The sequence below is a fragment of the Ranitomeya imitator genome, chromosome 6, assembly GCF_032444005.1.
Source record: "Ranitomeya imitator isolate aRanImi1 chromosome 6, aRanImi1.pri, whole genome shotgun sequence".
NCBI lineage: Eukaryota > Metazoa > Chordata > Amphibia > Anura > Dendrobatidae > Ranitomeya > Ranitomeya imitator.
In genome coordinates, this window is record NC_091287.1 from 16,109,329 (window position 1) to 16,130,211 (window position 20,883).

Below are 20,883 nucleotides of genomic sequence, written 5' to 3' on the forward strand. Positions count from 1 at the left end.
CACCCTCCACCCCTTTATCATGCTCCGCCCCCTCAGACCTGCCATAACACGGTGCAGTCTTGTACTGGACCCTCTATCTAGAGGCATTTTATAATTTCAGGAAATAAACTTTAATCATTGTATAATAGAAAGTTCTGTAATTTTCTCTTCCACTTTCTATATTAATTCTCCCAGGTCTCTGCTTGCTGTCAGGTCTTCATGTCTCTCCTGGTCATGTTGTGATCTCACAGCTGCAGTTCTCAGATCTCTATGTGATCATCAGATCCCAGACTGCCAGCAGGCACAGATCTGGACTCCTGTCAGCAGCCGGTATAGATATGTGCTGCCCTGTAGTCCTCACCCGCTGTCCTCCTCTCTGCAGGAAGCTGCTTCTTGTGTCTGGTAGATGTAGTACCTGTGAAGAATGAGGGTGGCGCCGTCATCATGTTCATCCTGAACTTTGAGGTGGTGATGGAGAAGGAGCATCTGACCTCCCCGACCAAGAACTCCAATCACAGGGTGCATTCACATTGGTTCCCGCCAGGTAGGTGCATATTAAATGCCGCACAATATGTCATGTATGACCAGAGGGGCTGAGAGTTCCATTAATTCCCTACTGCTCCTGTATATAAAAACCCTGTGTCCTGTATATAACTCGCCGGTGTCCTGTATATAACCCGTCCGTGTCCTGTATATAACTTGCCTTTCTTGTCCTGCACATTCCCTGCCCCCGGCATCCTGCACATTCCCTGCCCCTGGCATCCAGCACATTCACTGCCCCTCACATTCCCTGCCCCCGGCGTCCGGCACATTCCCTGCCCCTAGAGTCATGCACATTCCCTACCCCTGGGGTCCTGCACATTCTCTGCCCCTGGCGTCCTGCACATTCCCTGCCCCTGGAGTCCTGCACATTCCCTGCCCCTAGAGTCCTGCACATTCACTGCCCCTGGAGTCCTGCACATTCCCTGCCCCTGGAGTCCTGCACATTCCCTACCCCTGGAGTCCTGCACATTCCCTGCCCCTGGAGTCCTGCACATTCCCTACCCCTGGAGTCCTGCACATTCCCTGACCCCTGGAGTCCTGCACATTCCCTGCCCCTTGTGTCCTGCACATTCCCTGCCCCTAGAGTCCTGCACATTCCCTGCCCCTGGAGTCCTGCACATTCCCTGCCCCTGGAGTCCTGCACATTCCCTGCCCCTGGCGTCCTGCACATTCCCTGCCCCTAGAGTCCTGCACATTCCCTGCCCCTGGCGTCCTGCACATTCCCTGCCCCTGGCGTCCTGCACATTCCCTGCCCCTGGCGTCCTGCACATTCTCTGCCCCTAGAGTCCTGCACATTCCCTGCCCCTGGAGTCCTGCACATTCCCTGCCCCTGGAGTCCTGCACATTCCCTGCCCCTGGAGTCCTGCACATTCCCTGCCCCTAGAGTCCTGCACATTCCCTGCCCCTGGAGTCCTGCACATTCCCTACCCCTGGAGTCCTGCACATTCCCTGCCCCTGGAGTCCTGTACATTCCCTACCCCTGGCGTCCTGCACATTCCCTGCCCCTGGAGTCCTGCACATTCCCTGCCCCTGGAGTCCTGCACATTCCCTGCCCCTAGAGTCCTGCACATTCCCTGCCCCTGGCGTCCTGCACATTCTCTGCCCCTGGCGTCCTGCACATTCCCTGCCCCTAGAGTCCTGCACATTCCCTGCCCCTGGCGTCCTGCACATTCCCTGCCCCTGGCGTCCTGCACATTCTCTGCCCCTGGAGTCCTGCACATTCTCTGCCCCTGGCGTCCTGCACATTCCCTGCCCCCCGGCGTCCTGCACATTCCCTGCCCCTGGAGTCCTGCACATTCCCTGCCCCTGGAGTCCTGCACATTCCCTGCCCCTCGCGTCCTGCACATTCCCTGCCCCTCGCGTCCTGCACATTCCCTGCCCCTCGCGTCCTGCACATTCCCTGCCCCTGGAGTCCTGCACATTCCCTGCCCCTCGCGTCCTGCACATTCCCTGCCCCTCGCGTCCTGCACATTCCCTGCCCCTCGCGTCCTGCACATTCCCTGCCCCTGGAGTCCTGTACATTCCCTGCCCCTCGCGTCCTGCACATTCCCTGCCCCTCGCGTCCTGCACATTCCCTGCCCCTCGCGTCCTGCACATTCCCTGCCCCTCGCGTTCTGCACATTCCCTGCCCCTCGCGTTCTGCACATTCCCTGCCCCTCGCGTTCTACACATTCCCTGCCCCTTGCGTCATGCACATTTCCTGCCCCTTGCGTCCTGCACATTCCCTGCCCCCCGGCGTCCTGCACATTCCCTGACCCCTGGAGTCCTGCACATTCCCTGACCCCTGGAGTCCTGCACATTCCCTGCCCCTGGAGTCCTGCACATTCCCTGCCCCTGGAGTCCTGCACATTCCCTGCCCCTTGCGTCCTGCACATTCCCTGCCCCCCGGCGTCCTGCACATTCCCTGACCCCTGGAGTCCTGCACATTCCCTGCCCCTGGAGTCCTGCACATTCCCTGTCCCTGGAGTCCTGCACATTCCCTGTCCCTGGAGTCCTGCACATTCCCTGACCCCTGGAGTCCTGCACATTCCCTGACCCCTCGCGTCCTGCACGTTCCCTGCCCCTTGTGTCCTGCACATTCCCTGACCCCTGGAGTCCTGCACATTCCCTGACCCCTGGAGTCCTGCACATTCCCTGACCCCTGGAGTCCTGCACATTCCCTGCCCCTCGTGTCCTGCACATTCCCTGCCCCTGGTGTCCTGCACATTCCCTGCCCCTTGCGTCCTGCACATTCCCTGCCCCTGGTGTCCTGCACATTCCCTGCCCCTTGCGTCCTGCACATTCCCTGCTCTCATGATGTGTTGCTTTCTTGCAGGTAGAGGGAAGTCGTTCAGGCTGAAGTTTCCTGCGCTGCTGACTCTGACGGGCAGTAAGCAGTCTCTGCCGCAGGAGGACCCAGATGTCGTGGTGGTCGACTTCTCCAAGCACAACAGCGACTCCATGGCTCTAGAAGACGTGACTGTCGCTCCGGTGGATAACTGTGTGGGCTCGCGCCCGGAGGACCAGCAGGCACTGATCAGCAGCACCGAGCCCAAGAGGGACGAAGATGGCAGCAAAGACCCCACAGTACCGTCCTCTCCCTGGGCAGACAAGGACCACCTGAACCTTGACATGTCCTTCTCTAACTGTAGCCTCACCCGCAGCCGCTCTCGGGAAAGCTTCTACAGCATCCGCAGGGCCTCCTCCGTGGACGACATCGAGGCCATGAAGGTTGACTTGGACAAGAAGTTTCGGAAGCGTAATTCTAGCACAGGTAAGATGCCATGTCCTGCAGGCGGCCTGTGGGGGGCGCTGTCTGTGCTCTGCTGAGATCAGGGGCCCCCAGTTATTGTGTCCTGACACTGCTTGTCTCTCTGACATCTGCCTCTGTGCAGGCGGACTACAGAAATATGGCCGCTGACAACTGGAGCTGACACCTGTAGGAGGTCAGATGTCAGGGAGCCCACCAGCATCATGTCCAGATTCTGACAGCAAGACTGATCCATAAGAGTGGCGGTCAGAGCCCCCCCATAACAGTGGCGGCAAGAGTGCCCCCCTAACAATTACACAGCCAGTTTTCCCCCATAACAGTGACGGTCATAGCAGCCCCATAACAGTGGCGGCCAGAGCACCCTCATATCAGTGACACCATCAGAGCATCCTCATAACAGTGACAGTCAGAAACCCCAGATAACAGTGGCGGTCAGAGTGCCCCCATAACAGTGTTGGCCAGAGTGCCCCCATAACAGTTATACCTTCAGAGCACCCCTACAACAGTGACAGTCAGAGCCCCCCTCATAACAGTGTCGGCCAAAGTGCCCTCATAACAGTGACACAATCAGAGTGCCCCCCATAAGTGGCGGTCAGGGTGTCCCCATAACAGTGACGGTCAGAGTGACCTCAAAACTGCTATGTTGTCATAAACCAGGGATTCAAGCTTGAGGAGGCTAATTTGCATATTCCAGGTGCCTTCTGGGAAAAGCGAAAAGTCTCCCTAAGCTAGAAGATCGTTGGGTACAGCCGGGACCAGCTGCTTGGAAAGAATCACCAAACCAGGGATTCAAGCTTGAGGAGGCTAATTTGCATATTCCAGGTGCCTTCTGGGAAAAGCGAAGAGTCTCCCTAAGCTAGAAGATCGTTGGGTACAGCCGGGACCAGCTGCTTGGAAAGAATCACCAAACCAGGGATTCAAGCTTGAGGAGGCTAATTTGCATATTCAGGTGCCTTCTGGGAAAAGCGAAGAGTCTCCCTAAGCTAGAAGATCGTTGGGTACAGCCGGGACCAGCTGCTTGGAAAGAATCACCAAACCAGGGATTCAAGCTTGAGGAGGCTAATTTGCATATTCCAGGTGCCTTCTGGGAAAAGCAAAGAGTCTCCCTAAGCTAGAAGATCGTTGGGTACAGCCGGGACCAGCTGCTTGGAAAGAATCACCAAACCAGGGATTCAAGCTTGAGGAGGCTAATTTGCATATTCCAGGTGCCTTCTGGGAAAAGCGAAGAGTCTCCCTAAGCTAGAAGATCGTTGGGTACAGCCGGGACCAGCTGCTTGGAAAGAATCACCAAACCAGGGATTCAAGCTTGAGGAGGCTAATTTGCATATTCCAGGTGCCTTCTGGGAAAAGCGAAGAGTCTCCCTAAGCTAGAAGATCGTTGGGTACAGCCGGGACCAGCTGCTTGGAAAGAATCACCAAACCAGGGATTCAAGCTTGAGGAGGCTAATTTGCATATTCCAGGTGCCTTCTGGGAAAAGCGAAGAGTCTCCCTAAGCTAGAAGATCGTTGGGTACAGCCGGGACCAGCTGCTTGGAAAGAATCACCAAACCGCGCGCCGTAATTTTTGCCTGTAGGACATTAATGCAAGAAAGCTTGGCTGAGTAGATTACACAAGAAGGAAAACACACAGCAAGTCAGCAGGATCTAGGAGCAACATGGCAGATGTGACAACCTACATGGTGAGCTGCAGCATGTGCTACATGTTCACAGATCGACCAGAAGAAGAATTAAATTTCACCTGTCAGAAGTGTAGACTAGTGGCCCTTTTAGAAGAAAAGGTGCGGGGTCTGGAAGAAAGAATAGCAACTTTGAAACTCATCAAAGAGAATGAAGACTTTCTAGACAAAACAGAAGCATCTCTACTGGTCACAGAAGGTGAAAAAAGTGTCAGAGAACCTCCAAAAGCAGATGAGTGGAAGCATGTGACCAAAAGAAGCAAGAAGACCATGGAGAAATCACCAACCACACAACTGAAGAACCGATATCAAATCTTTGTAGAGGATGAAGATGGCACACCTAAGGATGAAGCAATACCAGCAAGCAAAAAAGAAAAGGGCACACAGCAACAAGTGACAGCAAAAAGTACAGCCAAGAAGCAACGAAGAGTGGTGGTGGTGGGAGACTCACTACTGAGAGGCACAGAAGCAGCCATCTGCAGACTGGACATAACTGCAAGAGAAGTATGCTGCCTTCCAGGTGCGATGATCAAGGATGTGACCGATAGGATACCAAAGCTCTTCAACTCCAAGGACGTCCACCCATTTCTTCTGATACATGTTGGCACCAATGACACGGCAAGGAAGGACCTACCGACAATCTGCAAAGACTTTGAAGAGTTGGGGAAGAAAGTAAAGGAACTGGATGCACAGGTAGTTTTTTCTTCTATCCTTCCAGTAGACGGGCATGGCACCAGGAGATGGAACAGGATCCTTGATGCAAACAACTGGCTAAGACGATGGTGCAGACAACAAGGATTCGGATTCCTGGACCACGGTGTGAATTACTTGTACGATGGACTCCTCGCCAGAGACGGACTACACCTCAACAAACCTGGGAAACACACATTCGCCAGAAGACTCGCTACACTCATCAGGAGGGCGTTAAACTAGAAGAAGAGGGGACGGGAAGAAAAACATTAGACTTGAACAAAGAAGATCCAGGAAAACATACTCAGAAGGGAGGTAAGAACATTTCTAAAACAATCCACAGCGAGGAGATTGGAACAAAACAAAATCCTCTAAACTGCATGCTCGCAAACGCCAGAAGCCTGACAAACAAGATGGAAGAACTAGAAGCAGAAATATCTACAGGTAACTTTGACATAGTGGGAATAACCGAGACATGGTTAGATGAAAGCTATGACTGGGCAGTTAACTTACAGGGTTACAGTCTGTTTAGAAAGGATCGTAAAAATCGGAGAGGAGGAGGGGTTTGTCTCTATGTAAAGTCTTGTCTAAAGTCCACTTTAAGGGAGGATATTAGCGAAGGAAATGAGGATGTCGAGTCCATATGGGTCGAAATTCATGGAGGGAAAAATGGTAACAAAATTCTCATTGGGGTCTGTTACAAACCCCCAAATATAACAGAAACCATGGAAAGTCTACTTCTAAAGCAGATAGATGAAGCTGCAACCCATAATGAGGTCCTGGTTATGGGGGACTTTAACTACCCGGATATTAACTGGGAAACAGAAACCTGTGAAACCCATAAAGGCAACAGGTTTCTGCTAATAACCAAGAAAAATTATCTTTCACAATTGGTGCAGAATCCAACCAGAGGAGCAGCACTTTTAGACCTAATACTATCTAATAGACCTGACAGAATAACAAATCTGCAGGTGGTCGGGCATCTAGGAAATAGCGACCACAATATTGTACAGTTTCACCTGTCTTTCACTAGGGGGACTTGTCAGGGAGTCACAAAAACACTGAACTTTAGGAAGGCAAAGTTTGACCAGCTTAGAAATGCCCTTAATCTGGTAGACTGGGACAATATCCTCAGAAATAAGAATACAGATAATAAATGGGAAATGTTTAAGAACATCCTAAATAGGCAGTGTAAGCGGTTTATACCTTGTGGGAATAAAAGGACTAGAAATAGGAAAAACCCAATGTGGCTAAACAAAGAAGTAAGACAGGCAATTAACAGTAAAAAGAAAGCATTTGCACTACTAAAGCAGGATGGCACCATTGAAGCTCTAAAAAACTATAGGGAGAAAAATACTTTATCTAAAAAACTAATTAAAGCTGCCAAAAAGGAAACAGAGAAGCACATTGCTAAGGAGAGTAAAACTAATCCCAAACTGTTCTTCAACTATATCAATAGTAAAAGAATAAAAACTGAAAATGTAGGCCCCTTAAAAAATAGTGAGGAAAGAATGGTTGTAGATGACGAGGAAAAAGCTAACATATTAAACACCTTCTTCTCCACGGTATTCACGGTGGAAAATGAAATGCTAGGTGAAATCCCAAGAAACAATGAAAACCCTATATTAAGGGTCACCAATCTAAACCAAGAAGAGGTGCGAAACCGTCTAAATAAGATTAAAATAGATAAATCTCCGGGTCCGGATGGCATACACCCACGAGTACTAAGAGAACTAAGTAATGTAATAGATAAACCATTATTTCTTATTTTTAGGGACTCTATAGCGACAGGGTCTGTTCCGCAGGATTGGCGCATAGCAAATGTGGTGCCAATATTCAAAAAGGGCTCTAAAAGTGAACCTGGAAATTATAGGCCAGTAAGTCTAACCTCTATTGTTGGTAAAATATTTGAAGGGTTTCTGAGGGATGTTATTCTGGATTATCTCAATGAGAATAACTGTTTAACTCCATATCAGCATGGGTTTATGAGAAATCGCTCCTGTCAAACCAATCTAATCAGTTTTTATGAAGAGGTAAGCTATAGGCTGGACCACGGTGAGTCATTGGACGTGGTATATCTCGATTTTTCCAAAGCGTTTGATACCGTGCCGCACAAGAGGTTGGTACACAAAATGAGAATGCTTGGTCTGGGGGAAATTGTGTGTAAATGGGTTAGTAACTGGCTTAGTGATAGAAAGCAGAGGGTGGTTATAAATGGTATAGTCTCTAACTGGGTCGCTGTGACCAGTGGGGTACCGCAGGGGTCAGTATTGGGACCTGTTCTCTTCAACATATTCATTAATGATCTGGTAGAAGGTTTACACAGTAAAATATCGATATTTGCAGATGATACAAAACTATGTAAAGCAGTTAATACAAGAGAAGATAGTATTCTGCTACAGATGGATCTGGATAAGTTGGAAACTTGGGCTGAAAGGTGGCAGATGAGGTTTAACAATGATAAATGTAAGGTTATACACATGGGAAGAAGGAATCAATGTCACCATTACACACTGAATGGGAAACCACTGGGTAAATCTGACAGGGAGAAGGACTTGGGGATCCTAGTTAATGATAAACTTACCTGGAGCAGCCAGTGCCAGGCAGCAGCTGCCAAGGCAAGCAGGATCATGGGGTGCATTAAAAGAGGTCTGGATACACATGATGAGAGCATTATACTGCCTCTGTACAAATCCCTAGTTAGACCGCACATGGAGTACTGTGTCCAGTTTTGGGCACCGGTGCTCAGGAAGGATATAATGGAACTAGAGAGAGTACAAAGGAGGGCAACAAAATTAATAAAGGGGATGGGAGAACTACAATACCCAGATAGATTAGCGAAATTAGGATTATTTAGTCTAGAAAAAAGACGACTGAGGGGCGATCTAATAACCATGTATAAGTATATAAGGGGACAATACAAATATCTCGCTGAGGATCTGTTTATACCAAGGAAGGTGACGGGCACAAGGGGGCATTCTTTGCGTCTGGAGGAGAGAAGGTTTTTCCGCCAACATAGAAGAGGATTCTTTACTGTTAGGGCAGTGAGAATCTGGAATTGCTTGCCTGAGGAGGTGGTGATGGCGAACTCAGTCGAGGGGTTCAAGAGAGGCCTGGATGTCTTCCTGGAGCAGAACAATATTGTATCATACAATTATTAGGTTCTGTAGAAGGACGTAGATCTGGGTATTTATTATGATGGAATATAGGCTGAACTGGATGGACAAATGTCTTTTTTCGGCCTTACTAACTATGTTACTATGTTACTATGTTACTATGTCATCCTCTCTGTCATGCTGTTGTCCCGTCGGTCATGTTGTCAGACCCTCAGTTATGTTGTCAGCCTGTTGGTCATGTTGTCAGCCCCTCTGTCATGTTGTCAGCCCTTCGGTTATGTTGTCAGCCCCTCGGTCATGTTGTCAGTCTGTTGGTCATGTTGTCAGCCCCTCTGTCATGTTGTCAGCCCCTCTGTCATGTTGTCAGCACCTCTGTAATGTTGTCAGCCCCTCTGTCATGTTGTCAGCCCCTCGGTCATGTTGTCAGCCCCTCGGTCATGTTGTCAGCCCCTCGGTCATGTTGTCAGCCCCTCGGTCATGTTGTCAGCCCCTCGGTCATGTTGTCAGCCCCTCGGTCATGTTGTCAGCCTGTTGGTCAGGTTGTCAGCCTGTTGGTCAGGTTGTCAGCCTCTCGGTCATGTTGTCAGCCCCTCGGTCATGTTGTCAGCCCCTCTGTCATGCCGTCAGCCCCTCGGTCATGTTGTCAGCCCCTCGGTCATGTTGTCAGCCCCTCGGTCATGCCGTCAGCCCCTCGGTCATGTTGTCAGCCTCTCTGTCATGTTGTCAGCCCCTCTGTCATGTTGTCAGCCCCTCTGTCATGTTGTCAGCCCCTCGGTCATGCCGTCAGCCCCTCGGTCAGGTTGTCAGCCCCTCGGTCAGGTTGTCAGCCCCTCTGTCATGTTGTCAGCCTGTTGGTCAGGTTGTCAGCCTGTTGGTCAGGTTGTCAGCCCCTCGGTCAGGTTGTCAGCCCCTCTGTCAGGTTGTCAGCCCCTCTGTCAGGTTGTCAGCCCCTCTGTCATGTTGTCAGGCCCTCTGTCATGTTGTCAGGCCCTCTGTCATGTTGTCAGGCCCTCTGTCATGTTGTCAGCCTGTTGGTCAGGTTGTCAGCCCCTCGGTCATGTTGTCAGCCCCTCGGTCCTGCTGTCAGACCCTCTGTTATGCTGTCAGCCCCTCTGTCAGGTTGTCAGCCCCTCGGTCATGTTGTCAGCCCCTCTGTCAGGTTGTCATCCCCTCGGTCATGTTGTCATCCTCTCGGTCATGTTGTCATCCCCTCGGTCATGTTGTCAGCCCCTCTGTCATGTTGTCAGCCCCTCGGTCATGTTGTCAGCCCCTCGGTCATGTTGTCAGCCCCTCGGTCATGTTGTCAGCCGGTTGGTCAGGTTGTCAGCCTGTTGGTCAGGTTTTAAGCCCCTCTGTCATGTTGTCAGCCCCTCGGTCATGTTGTCAGCCCCTCGGTCATGTTGTCAGCCCCTCTGTCATGCCGTCAGCCCCTCGGTCAGGTTGTCAGCCCCTCGGTCAGGTTGTCAGCCTGTTGGTCAGGTTGTCAGCCTGTTGGTCAGGTTGTCAGCCCCTCTGTCATGTTGTCAGCCCCTCTGTCATGTTGTCAGGCCCTCTGTCATGTTGTCAGCCCCTCGGTCATGTTGTCAGCCTGTTGGTCAGGTTGTCAGCCCCTCGGTCATGTTGTCAGCCCCTCGGTACTGCTGTCAGACCCTCTGTTATGCTGTCAGCCCCTCTGTCAGGTTGTCAGCCCCTCGGTCATGTTGTCAGCCCCTCTGTCATGTTGTCAGCCCCTCTGTCATGTTGTCAGCCCCTCTGTCATGTTGTCAGCCCCTCTGTCATGTTGTCAGCCCCTCTGTCATGTTGTCAGCCTGTTGGTCAGGTTGTCAGCCCCTCGGTCATGTTGTCAGCCCCTCTGTCAGGTTGTCAGCCCCTCTGTCATGTTGTCAGCCCCTCTGTCAGGTTGTCAGCCCCTCGGTCATGTTGTCAGCCCCTCTGTCAGGTTGTCAGCCCCTCTGTCAGGTTGTCAGCCCCTCTGTCATGTTGTCAGCCCCTCTGTCATGTTGTCAGCCCCTCTGTCATGTTGTCAGCCCCTCTGTCATGTTGTCAGCCCCTCTGTCATGTTGTCAGCCCCTCTGTCAGGTTGTCAGCCCCTCTGTCAGGTTGTCAGCCCCTCTGTCATGTTGTCAGGCCCTCTGTCATGTTGTCAGCCCCTCTGTCATGTTGTCAGGCCCTCTGTCATGTTGTCAGCCCCTCTGTCATGTTGTCAGGCCCTCTGTCATGTTGTCAGCCCCTCTGTCATGTTGTCAGGCCCTCTGTCATGTTGTCAGCCCCTCGGTCATGTTGTCAGCCCCTCTGTCAGGTTGTCAGCCCCTCTGTCATGTTGTCAGGCCCTCTGTCATGTTGTCAGCCCCTCTGTCATGTTGTCAGCCTGTTGGTCAGGTTGTCAGCCCCTCGGTCATGTTGTCAGCCCCTCTGTCAGGTTGTCAGCCCCTCGGTAATGTTGTCAGCCCCTCTGTCAGGTTGTCAGCCCCTCTGTCATGTTGTCAGCCCCTCGGTCATGTTGTCAGGCCCTCTGTCATGTTATCAGCCCCTCTGTCATGTTGTCAGCTTGTTGGTCAGGTTGTCAGCCCCTCGGTCATGTTGTCAGCCTGTTGGTCAGGTTGTCAGCCCCTCGGTCATGTTGTCAGCCCCTCTGTCATGTTGTCAGCCCCTCTGTCATGTTGTCAGCCCCTCTGTCATGTTGTCAGCCCCTCGGTCATGTTGTCAGCCCCTCTGTCAGGTTGTCAGCCCCTCTGTCATGTTGTCAGGCCCTCTGTCATGTTATCAGCCCGTCTGTCATGTTGTCAGCTTGTTGGTCAGGTTGTCAGCCCCTCGGTCATGCTGTCAGCCCCGTTTTTCTGCAGTCCCTCTCGTCTTCCTCCATCTCTAATAACCCAGAACTATAAACCCTGCTCACTCCGTCTGCCATAAAAACAGACAATTAATGGGTTAATGATCTGTGGACCCTAAATGCCCGGGGATTAAGTCAATGAGGAGGATGGATTACACCGATCAGACACTCGGAGCGCTGCGGCTAATCCTGTTACCCCCTAATTAATTGGTGGCCTCCTGTTTCTGTCTGGCTGTAATTAAGCCTCCGCTGGCAGAGGTGAGGTGCGGACCCCCACGTCCTGTCACACTGGGGCAGATTTACGGTGATTCGGCAGCTGCGGCCGGCGGATATGGCGCCTCCTCCGCACCTGTCAGGTATAACATAGGATCACCGCACTTATTAGCCACATAGCGTGGTGCACACTGGTCCACAACATTGCATTCAGCCGCTGAAGACCTAGTTCTCCAATCCACCCAGGTGTTTCAGGACAAGGTCCAGAGGGGTAACAAGGGGAAGCCACACAGGTGGTTGCCCTGGCAGCCTGCAGCAAGAACGCTCCTTTCTTGTATTCATGCACTGGTGGCGAGTGAGCTGCACTGATAAAGCAGCCAGTGGCATCTCATTCTCTGCCGGCAGCTCCTATGCAGTGTGCAGACCCGGAGATGAGTCAGCGCTCTGCATAGACAGCAGCCGAGATGAGTGTAACGGGGTCTACTGTGCTGGAGTACCTCTTTCAGCACCCCCTGTGTTTCAGGAGGTCCACTCTGCTTTTGCTAGATTCTGAATGAAGGACGCTGGCAGGAATTTCTTGATTACATGAGAGCATATAAAAGCTGACTGCTTCTCCACGTATTTCCAGTCTAAGAACACCCTTTATTTACAGCACACAGAATATATAACACAGATACACAGGGCAGGCCAATAGGAAAACAGCAGGCCAGACATACATTACAATAGCCGCAGGGGGCCGGAGCCTGCCGATATTTACTGTGGGAATTACAAAGGTGGGGGGAGGTCAGAAAGAGAATATCTTGTCCAGGGGCACAGCCTGTGGACTGATGCATTTCACATGGAAACTATTATACATACATATACTGCATAACATTCTTGGTTCTGGGGGGTTCTGTAACAATGATGAAATATAACAAAGCGAGTGTTGTCATCTCAGTCGCTGCCTATGCAGAGTACAGGCAGCACTATGCAAAGGCAGCAATTAAGATGGCAAAGGCTGAGCAAGATGGTAAAGGAGAGTCAGGGACTTGCTGAAAATGGGTCCAGTGTAAAAAAATAAATAAACAAACCAAAAATAACACTAAGGCTATGTGCACACATCAGGATTTCTTGCAGAAATTTCCTGAACAAAACCAGACATTTTCTGTAAGAAATCCACGTTTTTTTCGCATTTTTCTCTTGTTTTTTTTTGCATTTTTTTCCGGAGGTTCCCAATGCAATAATATAGTAGGAAATCCTGAAAATTAATGAACATACTGCGTTTTGTACTGCGATGTTTTTTTTTTCCGCGAATATGCACATATGCACAAAAATTGCGGAATGCATTATAAATGATAGTATGCATATGTATGCGTTTTCTAAGCGTTTTTATCGCAAAAAAAAAAACGCGAAAAATCCTGAACGTGTGCACACAGCTTTATACGTAGTGCATTACTTAGAGTATGATACATTTTTCCAACACTAGCTAGAGTTGGACTGTTGTGAGGAAGAAGGTTAGAAAGAGGCTATAGTTAGAACATTAGGGCTATGTCTAGGGAGAAGGTTAGAGCTATGGTTAGGAAGAGCGATTGGGGTTATGAAGACGACCATTCTAATGGATGGAAGAATGGCAGGAATGGCAAAGACTCAACCAACGATCAGCTCCAGGATGATCACAGACAGTCTCACGTTACCTGTGAGGACTGTGACAGAAGACGCCTGTGTGACGCTAATCTTAGTAAGAAGTCCCCGCAAAGTCCCACTGTTAACAAATGACATGTACTGAAGCGGATATAATTTGCCAAAGAACACATCAACTGGCCTAAAGAGAAATGGAGAAACATTTTGTGGACTGATGAGAGTAAAATAGTTCTTTTTGGATCCAAGGGCCACAGACAGTTCATCAGACAACACCCAAACTCTGTATTCAGCCACAGTACACCCTGCACACAGTGAAGCATGGTGGTGAAGCATCATGATATGGGCAGGTTTCTCTTACTATGGTGCTGGACCTATTCACCGCACACTAGGGGTCATGGACTAGTTTGCATATAATAAAATACTGGGAGAGGTCATGACGCCTTACACTGAAGAGGATATGACCAAGAAATGGGTGTTTCAACAAGACAATGACCCTAAACACTCCAGTAATGAGCAAAATCTTGGTTTCAATCCAACACAATTAGAGTTATGGAGCGGCCTGGCCCAATCCCCAGTCCTTAATCTGATAATAATAATAATAATAATAATAATAATTTTTATTTATATAGCGCCAACATATTCCGCAGCGCTTTACAAAGCATCCCCACAAGGAGACACTTGTGGGGATAATCGCCTTGATCGGTAACATGGATCTTACTCCTGTTGGCTTTAACCCTTTATCTTCTGCACAGGGGCCATGAACAACGTGCGGGTGAATCTCCTGAACTCGACATCGGACTCCGACCTCATGAAGTACAGGACGATCAGTAAGATCCCGCAGATAACCCTCAACTTTGTGGACTTTAAGGGAGACTCCTTTCTCACGTCACCTTCCAACGAAAAGGAGATTATTGCTCCGTCCAAGCTGAAGGACCGAACCCACAATGTGACGGAGAAGGTCACACAGGTAAGATGCTGATGTACCCTGTTACATGGGACCCTGACAACTAATTGAGCAGCTGCTCGCTGTTGGTATTTATACTTCGTATACTTGGTGGGGTCCAGGCACTGAGGACCCTCCAAATGTCAGATTGGATGGGTCTGGTAGCACTGCCAGGCCCTGCAGTGAGAAGGATCACCATATCTTCACACTATGGGGTTGCTTCTTTGACTTCACTGATGTTATCCAGTGTCTTCATTCTACTGATCGATGAAGGTCCTAAAGGCCAAATCACCTTTAGTATGAAGACACAAGAGGAGGCCACATGATCAGGAGCTGCAGACGAGAATCCCATCGTCTGTAGGAGACGAGGGCCCCATCATCTGTAGGAGACGATGGCCCCATCATCTGTAGGAGACTAGGTCCCCATCATCTGTAGGAGACGAGGGCCCAATCATCTGTAGGAGACGAGGGCCCAATCATCTGTAGGAGACGAGGGCCCAATCATCTGTAGGAGACGAGGGCCCAATCATCTGTAGGAGACGAGGGCCCCATCATCTGTAGGAGACGAGGTCCCCATCATCTGTAGGAGACGAGGACGCCATCATCTGTAGGGGACGAGGACGACATATGTAGGAGACAAGGGCCCAATCATCTGTAGGAGACGAGGGCCCAATCATCTGTAGGAGACGAGGGCCCAATCATCTGTAGGAGACGAGGGCCCAATCATCTGTAGGAGACGAGGGCCCAATCATCTGTAGGAGACGAGGGCCCAATCATCTGTAGGAGACGAGGGCCCAATCATCTGTAGGAGACGAGGGCCCAATCATCTGTAGGAGACGAGGGCCCAATCATCTGTAGGAGACGAGGTCCCCATCATCTGTAGGAGACAAGGGCCCCATCATCTGTAGGAGACGAGGACGCCATCATCTGTAGAAGACGAGGACGCCATCATCTGTAGGTGACGAGGGCCCAATCATCTGTAGGAGACGAGGGCCCAATCATCTGTAGGAGACGAGGTCCCCAATCATCTGTAGGAGACGAGGTCCCCATCATCTGTAGGAGACGAGGTCCCCATCATCTGTAGGAGACGAGGTCCCCATCATCTGTAGGAGACGAGGTCCCCATCATCTGTAGGAGACGAGGTCCCCATCATCTGTAGGAGACGAGGGCCCATCATCTGTAGGAGGAGAGAGCCCCATCATCTGTAGGAGACGAGGGCCCCATCATCTGTACGAGACGAGAGCCCCATCATCTGTAGAAGACGAGGGCCCATCATCTGTAGGAGACTAGAGCCCCATCATCTGTAGAAGACGAGAGCCCCATCATCTGTAGAAGACGAGGGCCCAACATCTGTAGGAGGAGAGAGCCCCATCATCTGTAGGAGACGAGAGCCCCATCATCTGTAGTAGACGAAGACGCCATCATCTGTTGGAGACGAGAGCCCCATCATCTGTAGTAGACGAGGGCCCCATCATCTGTAGGAGACAAGGGCCCAATCATCTGTAGTAGACGAAGACGTCATCATCTATAGGAGACAAGGGCCCCATCATCTGTACGAGACGAGGGCCCCATCATCTGTAGTAGACGAATACGTCATCATCTGTAGGAGACAAGGGTGACATCATCTGTAGGAGACGAGAGCCCAATCATCTGTAGTAGACGAAGACGTCCTCATCTGTAGGAGACAAGGGCGACATCATCTGTAGGAGACGAGAGCCCCATCATCTGTAGGAGGCGAGGGCCCCATCATCTGTAATAGTCAGGAAGACGTCATCATCTGTAGGAGATGATGACCCCGTCATCTGTAGGAGGTGAGGGCCCCACCATCTGTAGTAGACGAAGACGTCATCATCTGTAGGAGGTGATGACCCCGTCATCTGTAGGAGGTGAGGGCCCCACCATCTGTAGGAGACGAGAGCCCCATCATCTGTAGGAGATGATGACCCCGTCATCTGTAGGAGGTGAGGGCCCCACCATCTGTACGAGACGAGGGCCCCATCATCTGTAGTAGACGAAGACGTCATCTGTAGGAGACGATGACCCATCATCTGTAGTAGACGAAGACGTCATCTGTAGGAGACGATGACCCATCATCTGTAGGAGGTGAGGGCCCCACCATCTGTAGGAGATGAGGGTTCCCTTATCTGTAGGAGAAGAGGGCTCCATTATCTGTTGGAGACATAGCCCCGATTAGCTTTAGTGAAAGCTTTCCCATGAAGGGTCCATGTGATGTCGGTCACCCATGAAAAAGGTGGACAAAAAATCTTACTCTGGGACACCCACTTATGGGAGCCCCACAGCAGTGACTGCCGGTATATCTGGTTCCTCCATACTTCACATCTCTTCTGTCTGAGATTAGATTTACTGTTTGCAGAACTAAAACATAAATAAATTACAGCCCCAGCTCCCACTTCTCTGAAATATTAGACCCCGGCCCGCGGGCATGTGTCACCCTTCACAGTGATGTGATTGGCCGCGGACTCAGCCGCTTCCTTCAGAGACGAGAATCCAATGTTCTTTTCAAGGTTTTCGCTAAAGATGAATATTGAGGAGCGGCGTCTGGTTTGTGCTCTCCACCGCTGGTTCTGAGGATTTATAAATAATGGGCGGTCGCCATGAAATCGATGAAGTGAGTACACAGAGTAGCGGAGGACGGTGCGCTGCTGCGGTGCGGCACATTCATCACAGCTCAGCACTTCAATTCTTCACCATGTTCAAGGTCTCGGTTTTCTGTCAGTGAATAGATGTTCTATCATTTGCAGATTTTCTTTTGTTCACATTTTAATGATTAGCATGTGTGCTGTCTGAGAAAATGGCGGAGCGCACTGTCACTCCCATAGATGTGTGAATGCAGCCTAAGTGATACAGAAAAATTTTTCGCTATTTCTTCAGGCTTCACTCCCCAGTTTTCTTGGGTTCTTCTGTTAACTATTGTCCATAGATTTTCTGATTTGTCCACAGTCCTGCCTTTCTTCTCTGTACTGTCCCCGTTATTAGTGTCTTTTCTGCTTTGTTTCTCCATAGTTTTTCCTGTGTTTGTCTCTGGAATGGTTCCTGAAGTTCCTCTTATTTATTGCCGGTAGTTTTCCAGGATTGTTCCTATATCTATACCTGGATCAGCTTTTCATTTTTGAACTTTTTTTTGTTTCACCACAATTTACCGAGGCGTTTATCAACATTATCCTTATTTTGCGTCCCTGTCGTATTCCCAACGTGGTTGGTTCTCCATTGCTTTCCAAGTTTGATTCTACAGAGTTTGGTTCCCCATTACCACAGCGGAATTTTAAATGGTTCCTCAGCGCCGACCAATTCACTATACGGTTTCTCCTTGCCGCAGGCCATTGCGCTAAAGTTTGTTTCCTCCTGCACACTGCTACCGCATAGTGTTTCCATCTGGCCTTAAGGGAGCGTGGTCGGTCTCTGCAGGAATTTAACCCTGCTGTGTCCTGCAGAGATCTGGTTCCCCCAGCCTATCATGTGTGAGCAGGTTCTTTGTAAGGCAGCTCCTCCCACCATTCCTCACCGGAATGTTGGTTCCTACCCCGTTTGTTTTTTTTGCATACTGTCCTGTAGTCTAATTATCATTACCTAGTTTTCTATCCTGTCTGACCTCTCCGTTCTAGACTCCAACTATTCACACTGATCCTGTGCTGCCTGTTCAGACCTCGGACCATTTGACCACATCTTGTCTTTGCCCTCCTGTACCGCACCTCGGACCCTCCGGTCAACTGCTGCAGCCCTGCAGTGGCACCTGGTGACTACCTGCAGCCAAGGCTAACCCAACCACCAGAGGCCCTAGTGAACACCAGGTAGTCTCTTAGTCAAGCCCCTCCACAGCAAGCCCGGCCAGTGGTGCAGTGGGTCCAAATCCACCAGCATTTTATCCAAAGCCTTCCCAGTTCGGTTCTGCTTAGTTTTCCCAGTTTGGTTCTCCATAGCTTTTCAGTTTGATTCTCCTTCGTTTTCCCAGTTTGGTTCTCCTTAGTTTTCCCAGTTTAGTTTTCCTTAGTTTTCCCAGTTTGGTTCTCCTTCGTTTTCCCAGTTTAGTTTTCCTTAGTTTTCCCAGTTTGGTTCTCCTTCGTTTTCCCAGTTTGGTTCTCCATACTTTTCCCAGTTTGGTTCTCCTTAGTTTTCCCAGTTTGGTTCTCCATAGTTATCTTTCCAATCTTGTTCTTAGTTTTCACAGTTCTCCTTAATTTTCCTGGCTCGATTAGTTTCTAATTTAGTTTTCCAAAATGTTTGTAGCTTAGTTCTCCTTAATTTTTTAATATGATTTTCCCAGTTTAGTTTTCCTTAGTTTCCTTGACTCAGTTCTAAATCATTTCCTAGTTTGATTTTCCACAATTTTCCTGTTTCTCCTTAGTTTTCTGTATTGTGGGACATGGCAGTAGTCGATAAGCTTAGTATTGTCTATGGAGCCAGCACTGCTTCTGAGATTTCAGTCTCCCTCCCTGTGCACATCCCCGGTCACTCACAATTGCTCTGGCTCACTGACCATGACAACAGTGTTTAAATGCATTATTCTAAGAGATGCTGGCTGAGCCCCGCCTCCTGTGTACTGGACTGTTGTGGCTATTCCCCCACTGCTGGATGGTCCCGCCTCCTGTAGACAGGACTGTTCTGGCCACTCCCCCATGACATCAATGTTCCCTGCTGTCATCTGGCTGAGCCACTCTCCCACTGCTGGCTGAGCCCCGCCTCCTGTGTACAGGATTGTGCTGGCCACTCTCCCACTGCTGGCTGGGCCCCGCCTCCTGTGTACAGGATTGTGCTGGCCACTCTCCCACTGCTGGCTGGGCCCCGCCTCCTGTGTACAGGATTGTGCTGGCCACTCTCCCACTGCTGGCTGGGCCCCGCCTCCTGTGTACAGGATTGTGCTGCCACTCCCCCACTGCTGGCTGAGCCCCGCCTCCTGTGTACAGGATTGTGCTGGCCACTCCCCCACCGCTGGTTGAGCCCCGCCTCCTGTGTACAGGATTGTGCTAGCCACTCCCCCACCGCTGGCTGAGCCCCGCCTCCTGTGTTCAGTATTGTGCTGGTCACTCCCCCACCGCTGGCTGAGCCCCGCCTCCTGTGTACAGGATTGTGCTGGTCACTCCCCCACCGCTGGCTGAGCCCCGCCTCCTATGTACAGGATTGTGCTGGCCACTCTCCCACCGCTGGCTGGGCCCCGCCTCCTGTGTTCAGGATTGTGCTGGCCACTCCCCCACCGCTGGCTGAGCCCTGCCTCCTGTGTACAGGATTGTGCTGGCCACTCTCCCACTGCTGGCTGGGCCCCGCCTCCTGTGTACAGGATTGTGCTGGCCACTCTCCCACTGCTGGCTGGGCCCCGCCTCCTGTGTACAGGATTGTGCTGGCCACTCTCCCACTGCTGGCTGGGCCCCGCCTCCTGTGTACAGGATTGTGCTGGCCACTCTCCCACTGCTGGCTGGGCCCCGCCTCCTGTGTACAGGATTGTGCTGCCACTCCCCCACTGCTGGCTGAGCCCCGCCTCCTGTGTACAGGATTGTGCTGGCCACTCCCCCACCGCTGGTTGAGCCCCGCCTCCTGTGTACAGGATTGTGCTAGCCACTCCCCCACCGCTGGCTGAGCCCCGCCTCCTGTGTTCAGTATTGTGCTGGTCACTCCCCCACCGCTGGCTGAGCCCCGCCTCCTGTGTACAGGATTGTGCTGGTCACTCCCCCACCGCTGGCTGAGCCCCGCCTCCTGTGTACAGGATTGTGCTGGCCACTCTCCCACCGCTGGCTGAGCCCCGCCTCCTGTGTACAGGATTGTGCTGGCCACTCTCCCACTGCTGGCTGGGCCCCGCCTCCTGTGTTCAGGATTGTGCTGGCCACTCCCCCACCGCTGGCTGAGCCCTGCCTCCTGTGTACAGGATTGTGCTGGCCACTCTCCCACTGCTGGCTGGGCCCCGCCTCCTGTGTACAGGATTGTGCTGGCCACTCTCCCACTGCTGGCTGGGCCACGCCTCCTGTGTACAGGATTGTGCTGCCACTCCCCCACTGCTGGCTGAGCCCCGCCTCCTGTGTACAGGATTGTGCTGGCCACTCCCCCACCGCTGGTTGAGCCCCGCCTCCTGTGTACAGGATTGTGCTAGCCACTCCCCCACCGCTGGCTGAGCCCCGCCTCCTGTGTTCAGGATTGTGCTGGTCACTCCCCCACCGCTGGCTGAGCCCCGCCTCCTGTGTACAGGATTGTGCTGGTCACTCCCCCACCGCTGGCTGAGCCCCGCCTCCTGTGTACAGGATTGTGCTGGCCACTCTCCCACTGCTGGCTGGGCCCCGCCTCCTGTGTTCAGGATTGTGCTGGCCACTCCCCCACCGCTGGCTGAGCCCTGCCTCCTGTGTACAGGATTGTGCTGGCCACTCTCCCACTGCTGGCTGGGCCCCGCCTCCTGTGTACAGGATTGTGCTGGCCACTCTCCCACTGCTGGCTGGGCCCCGCCTCCTGTGTACAGGATTGTGCTGCCACTCCCCCACTGCTGGCTGAGCCCCGCCTCCTGTGTACAGGATTGTGCTGGCCAC

The 20,883-nt window shown here is 51.5% G+C and overlaps 1 protein-coding gene across 2 annotated transcripts in view; it reads left to right on the plus strand.

The window, feature by feature from the left end:
• The window catches only part of KCNH2 (potassium voltage-gated channel subfamily H member 2), a 357,462-nt gene that overhangs the window by 173,381 nt on the left and 163,198 nt on the right, over positions 1–20,883 (plus strand). For both annotated transcript variants that reach the window (XM_069729246.1, XM_069729245.1), the window contains exons 3-5: positions 362–523; positions 2,837–3,274; positions 14,169–14,383. In XM_069729246.1, coding sequence (XP_069585347.1) covers positions 362–523; positions 2,837–3,274; positions 14,169–14,383 — 815 coding nt within the window. The remainder of the gene's footprint in view (positions 1–361; positions 524–2,836; positions 3,275–14,168; positions 14,384–20,883) is intronic.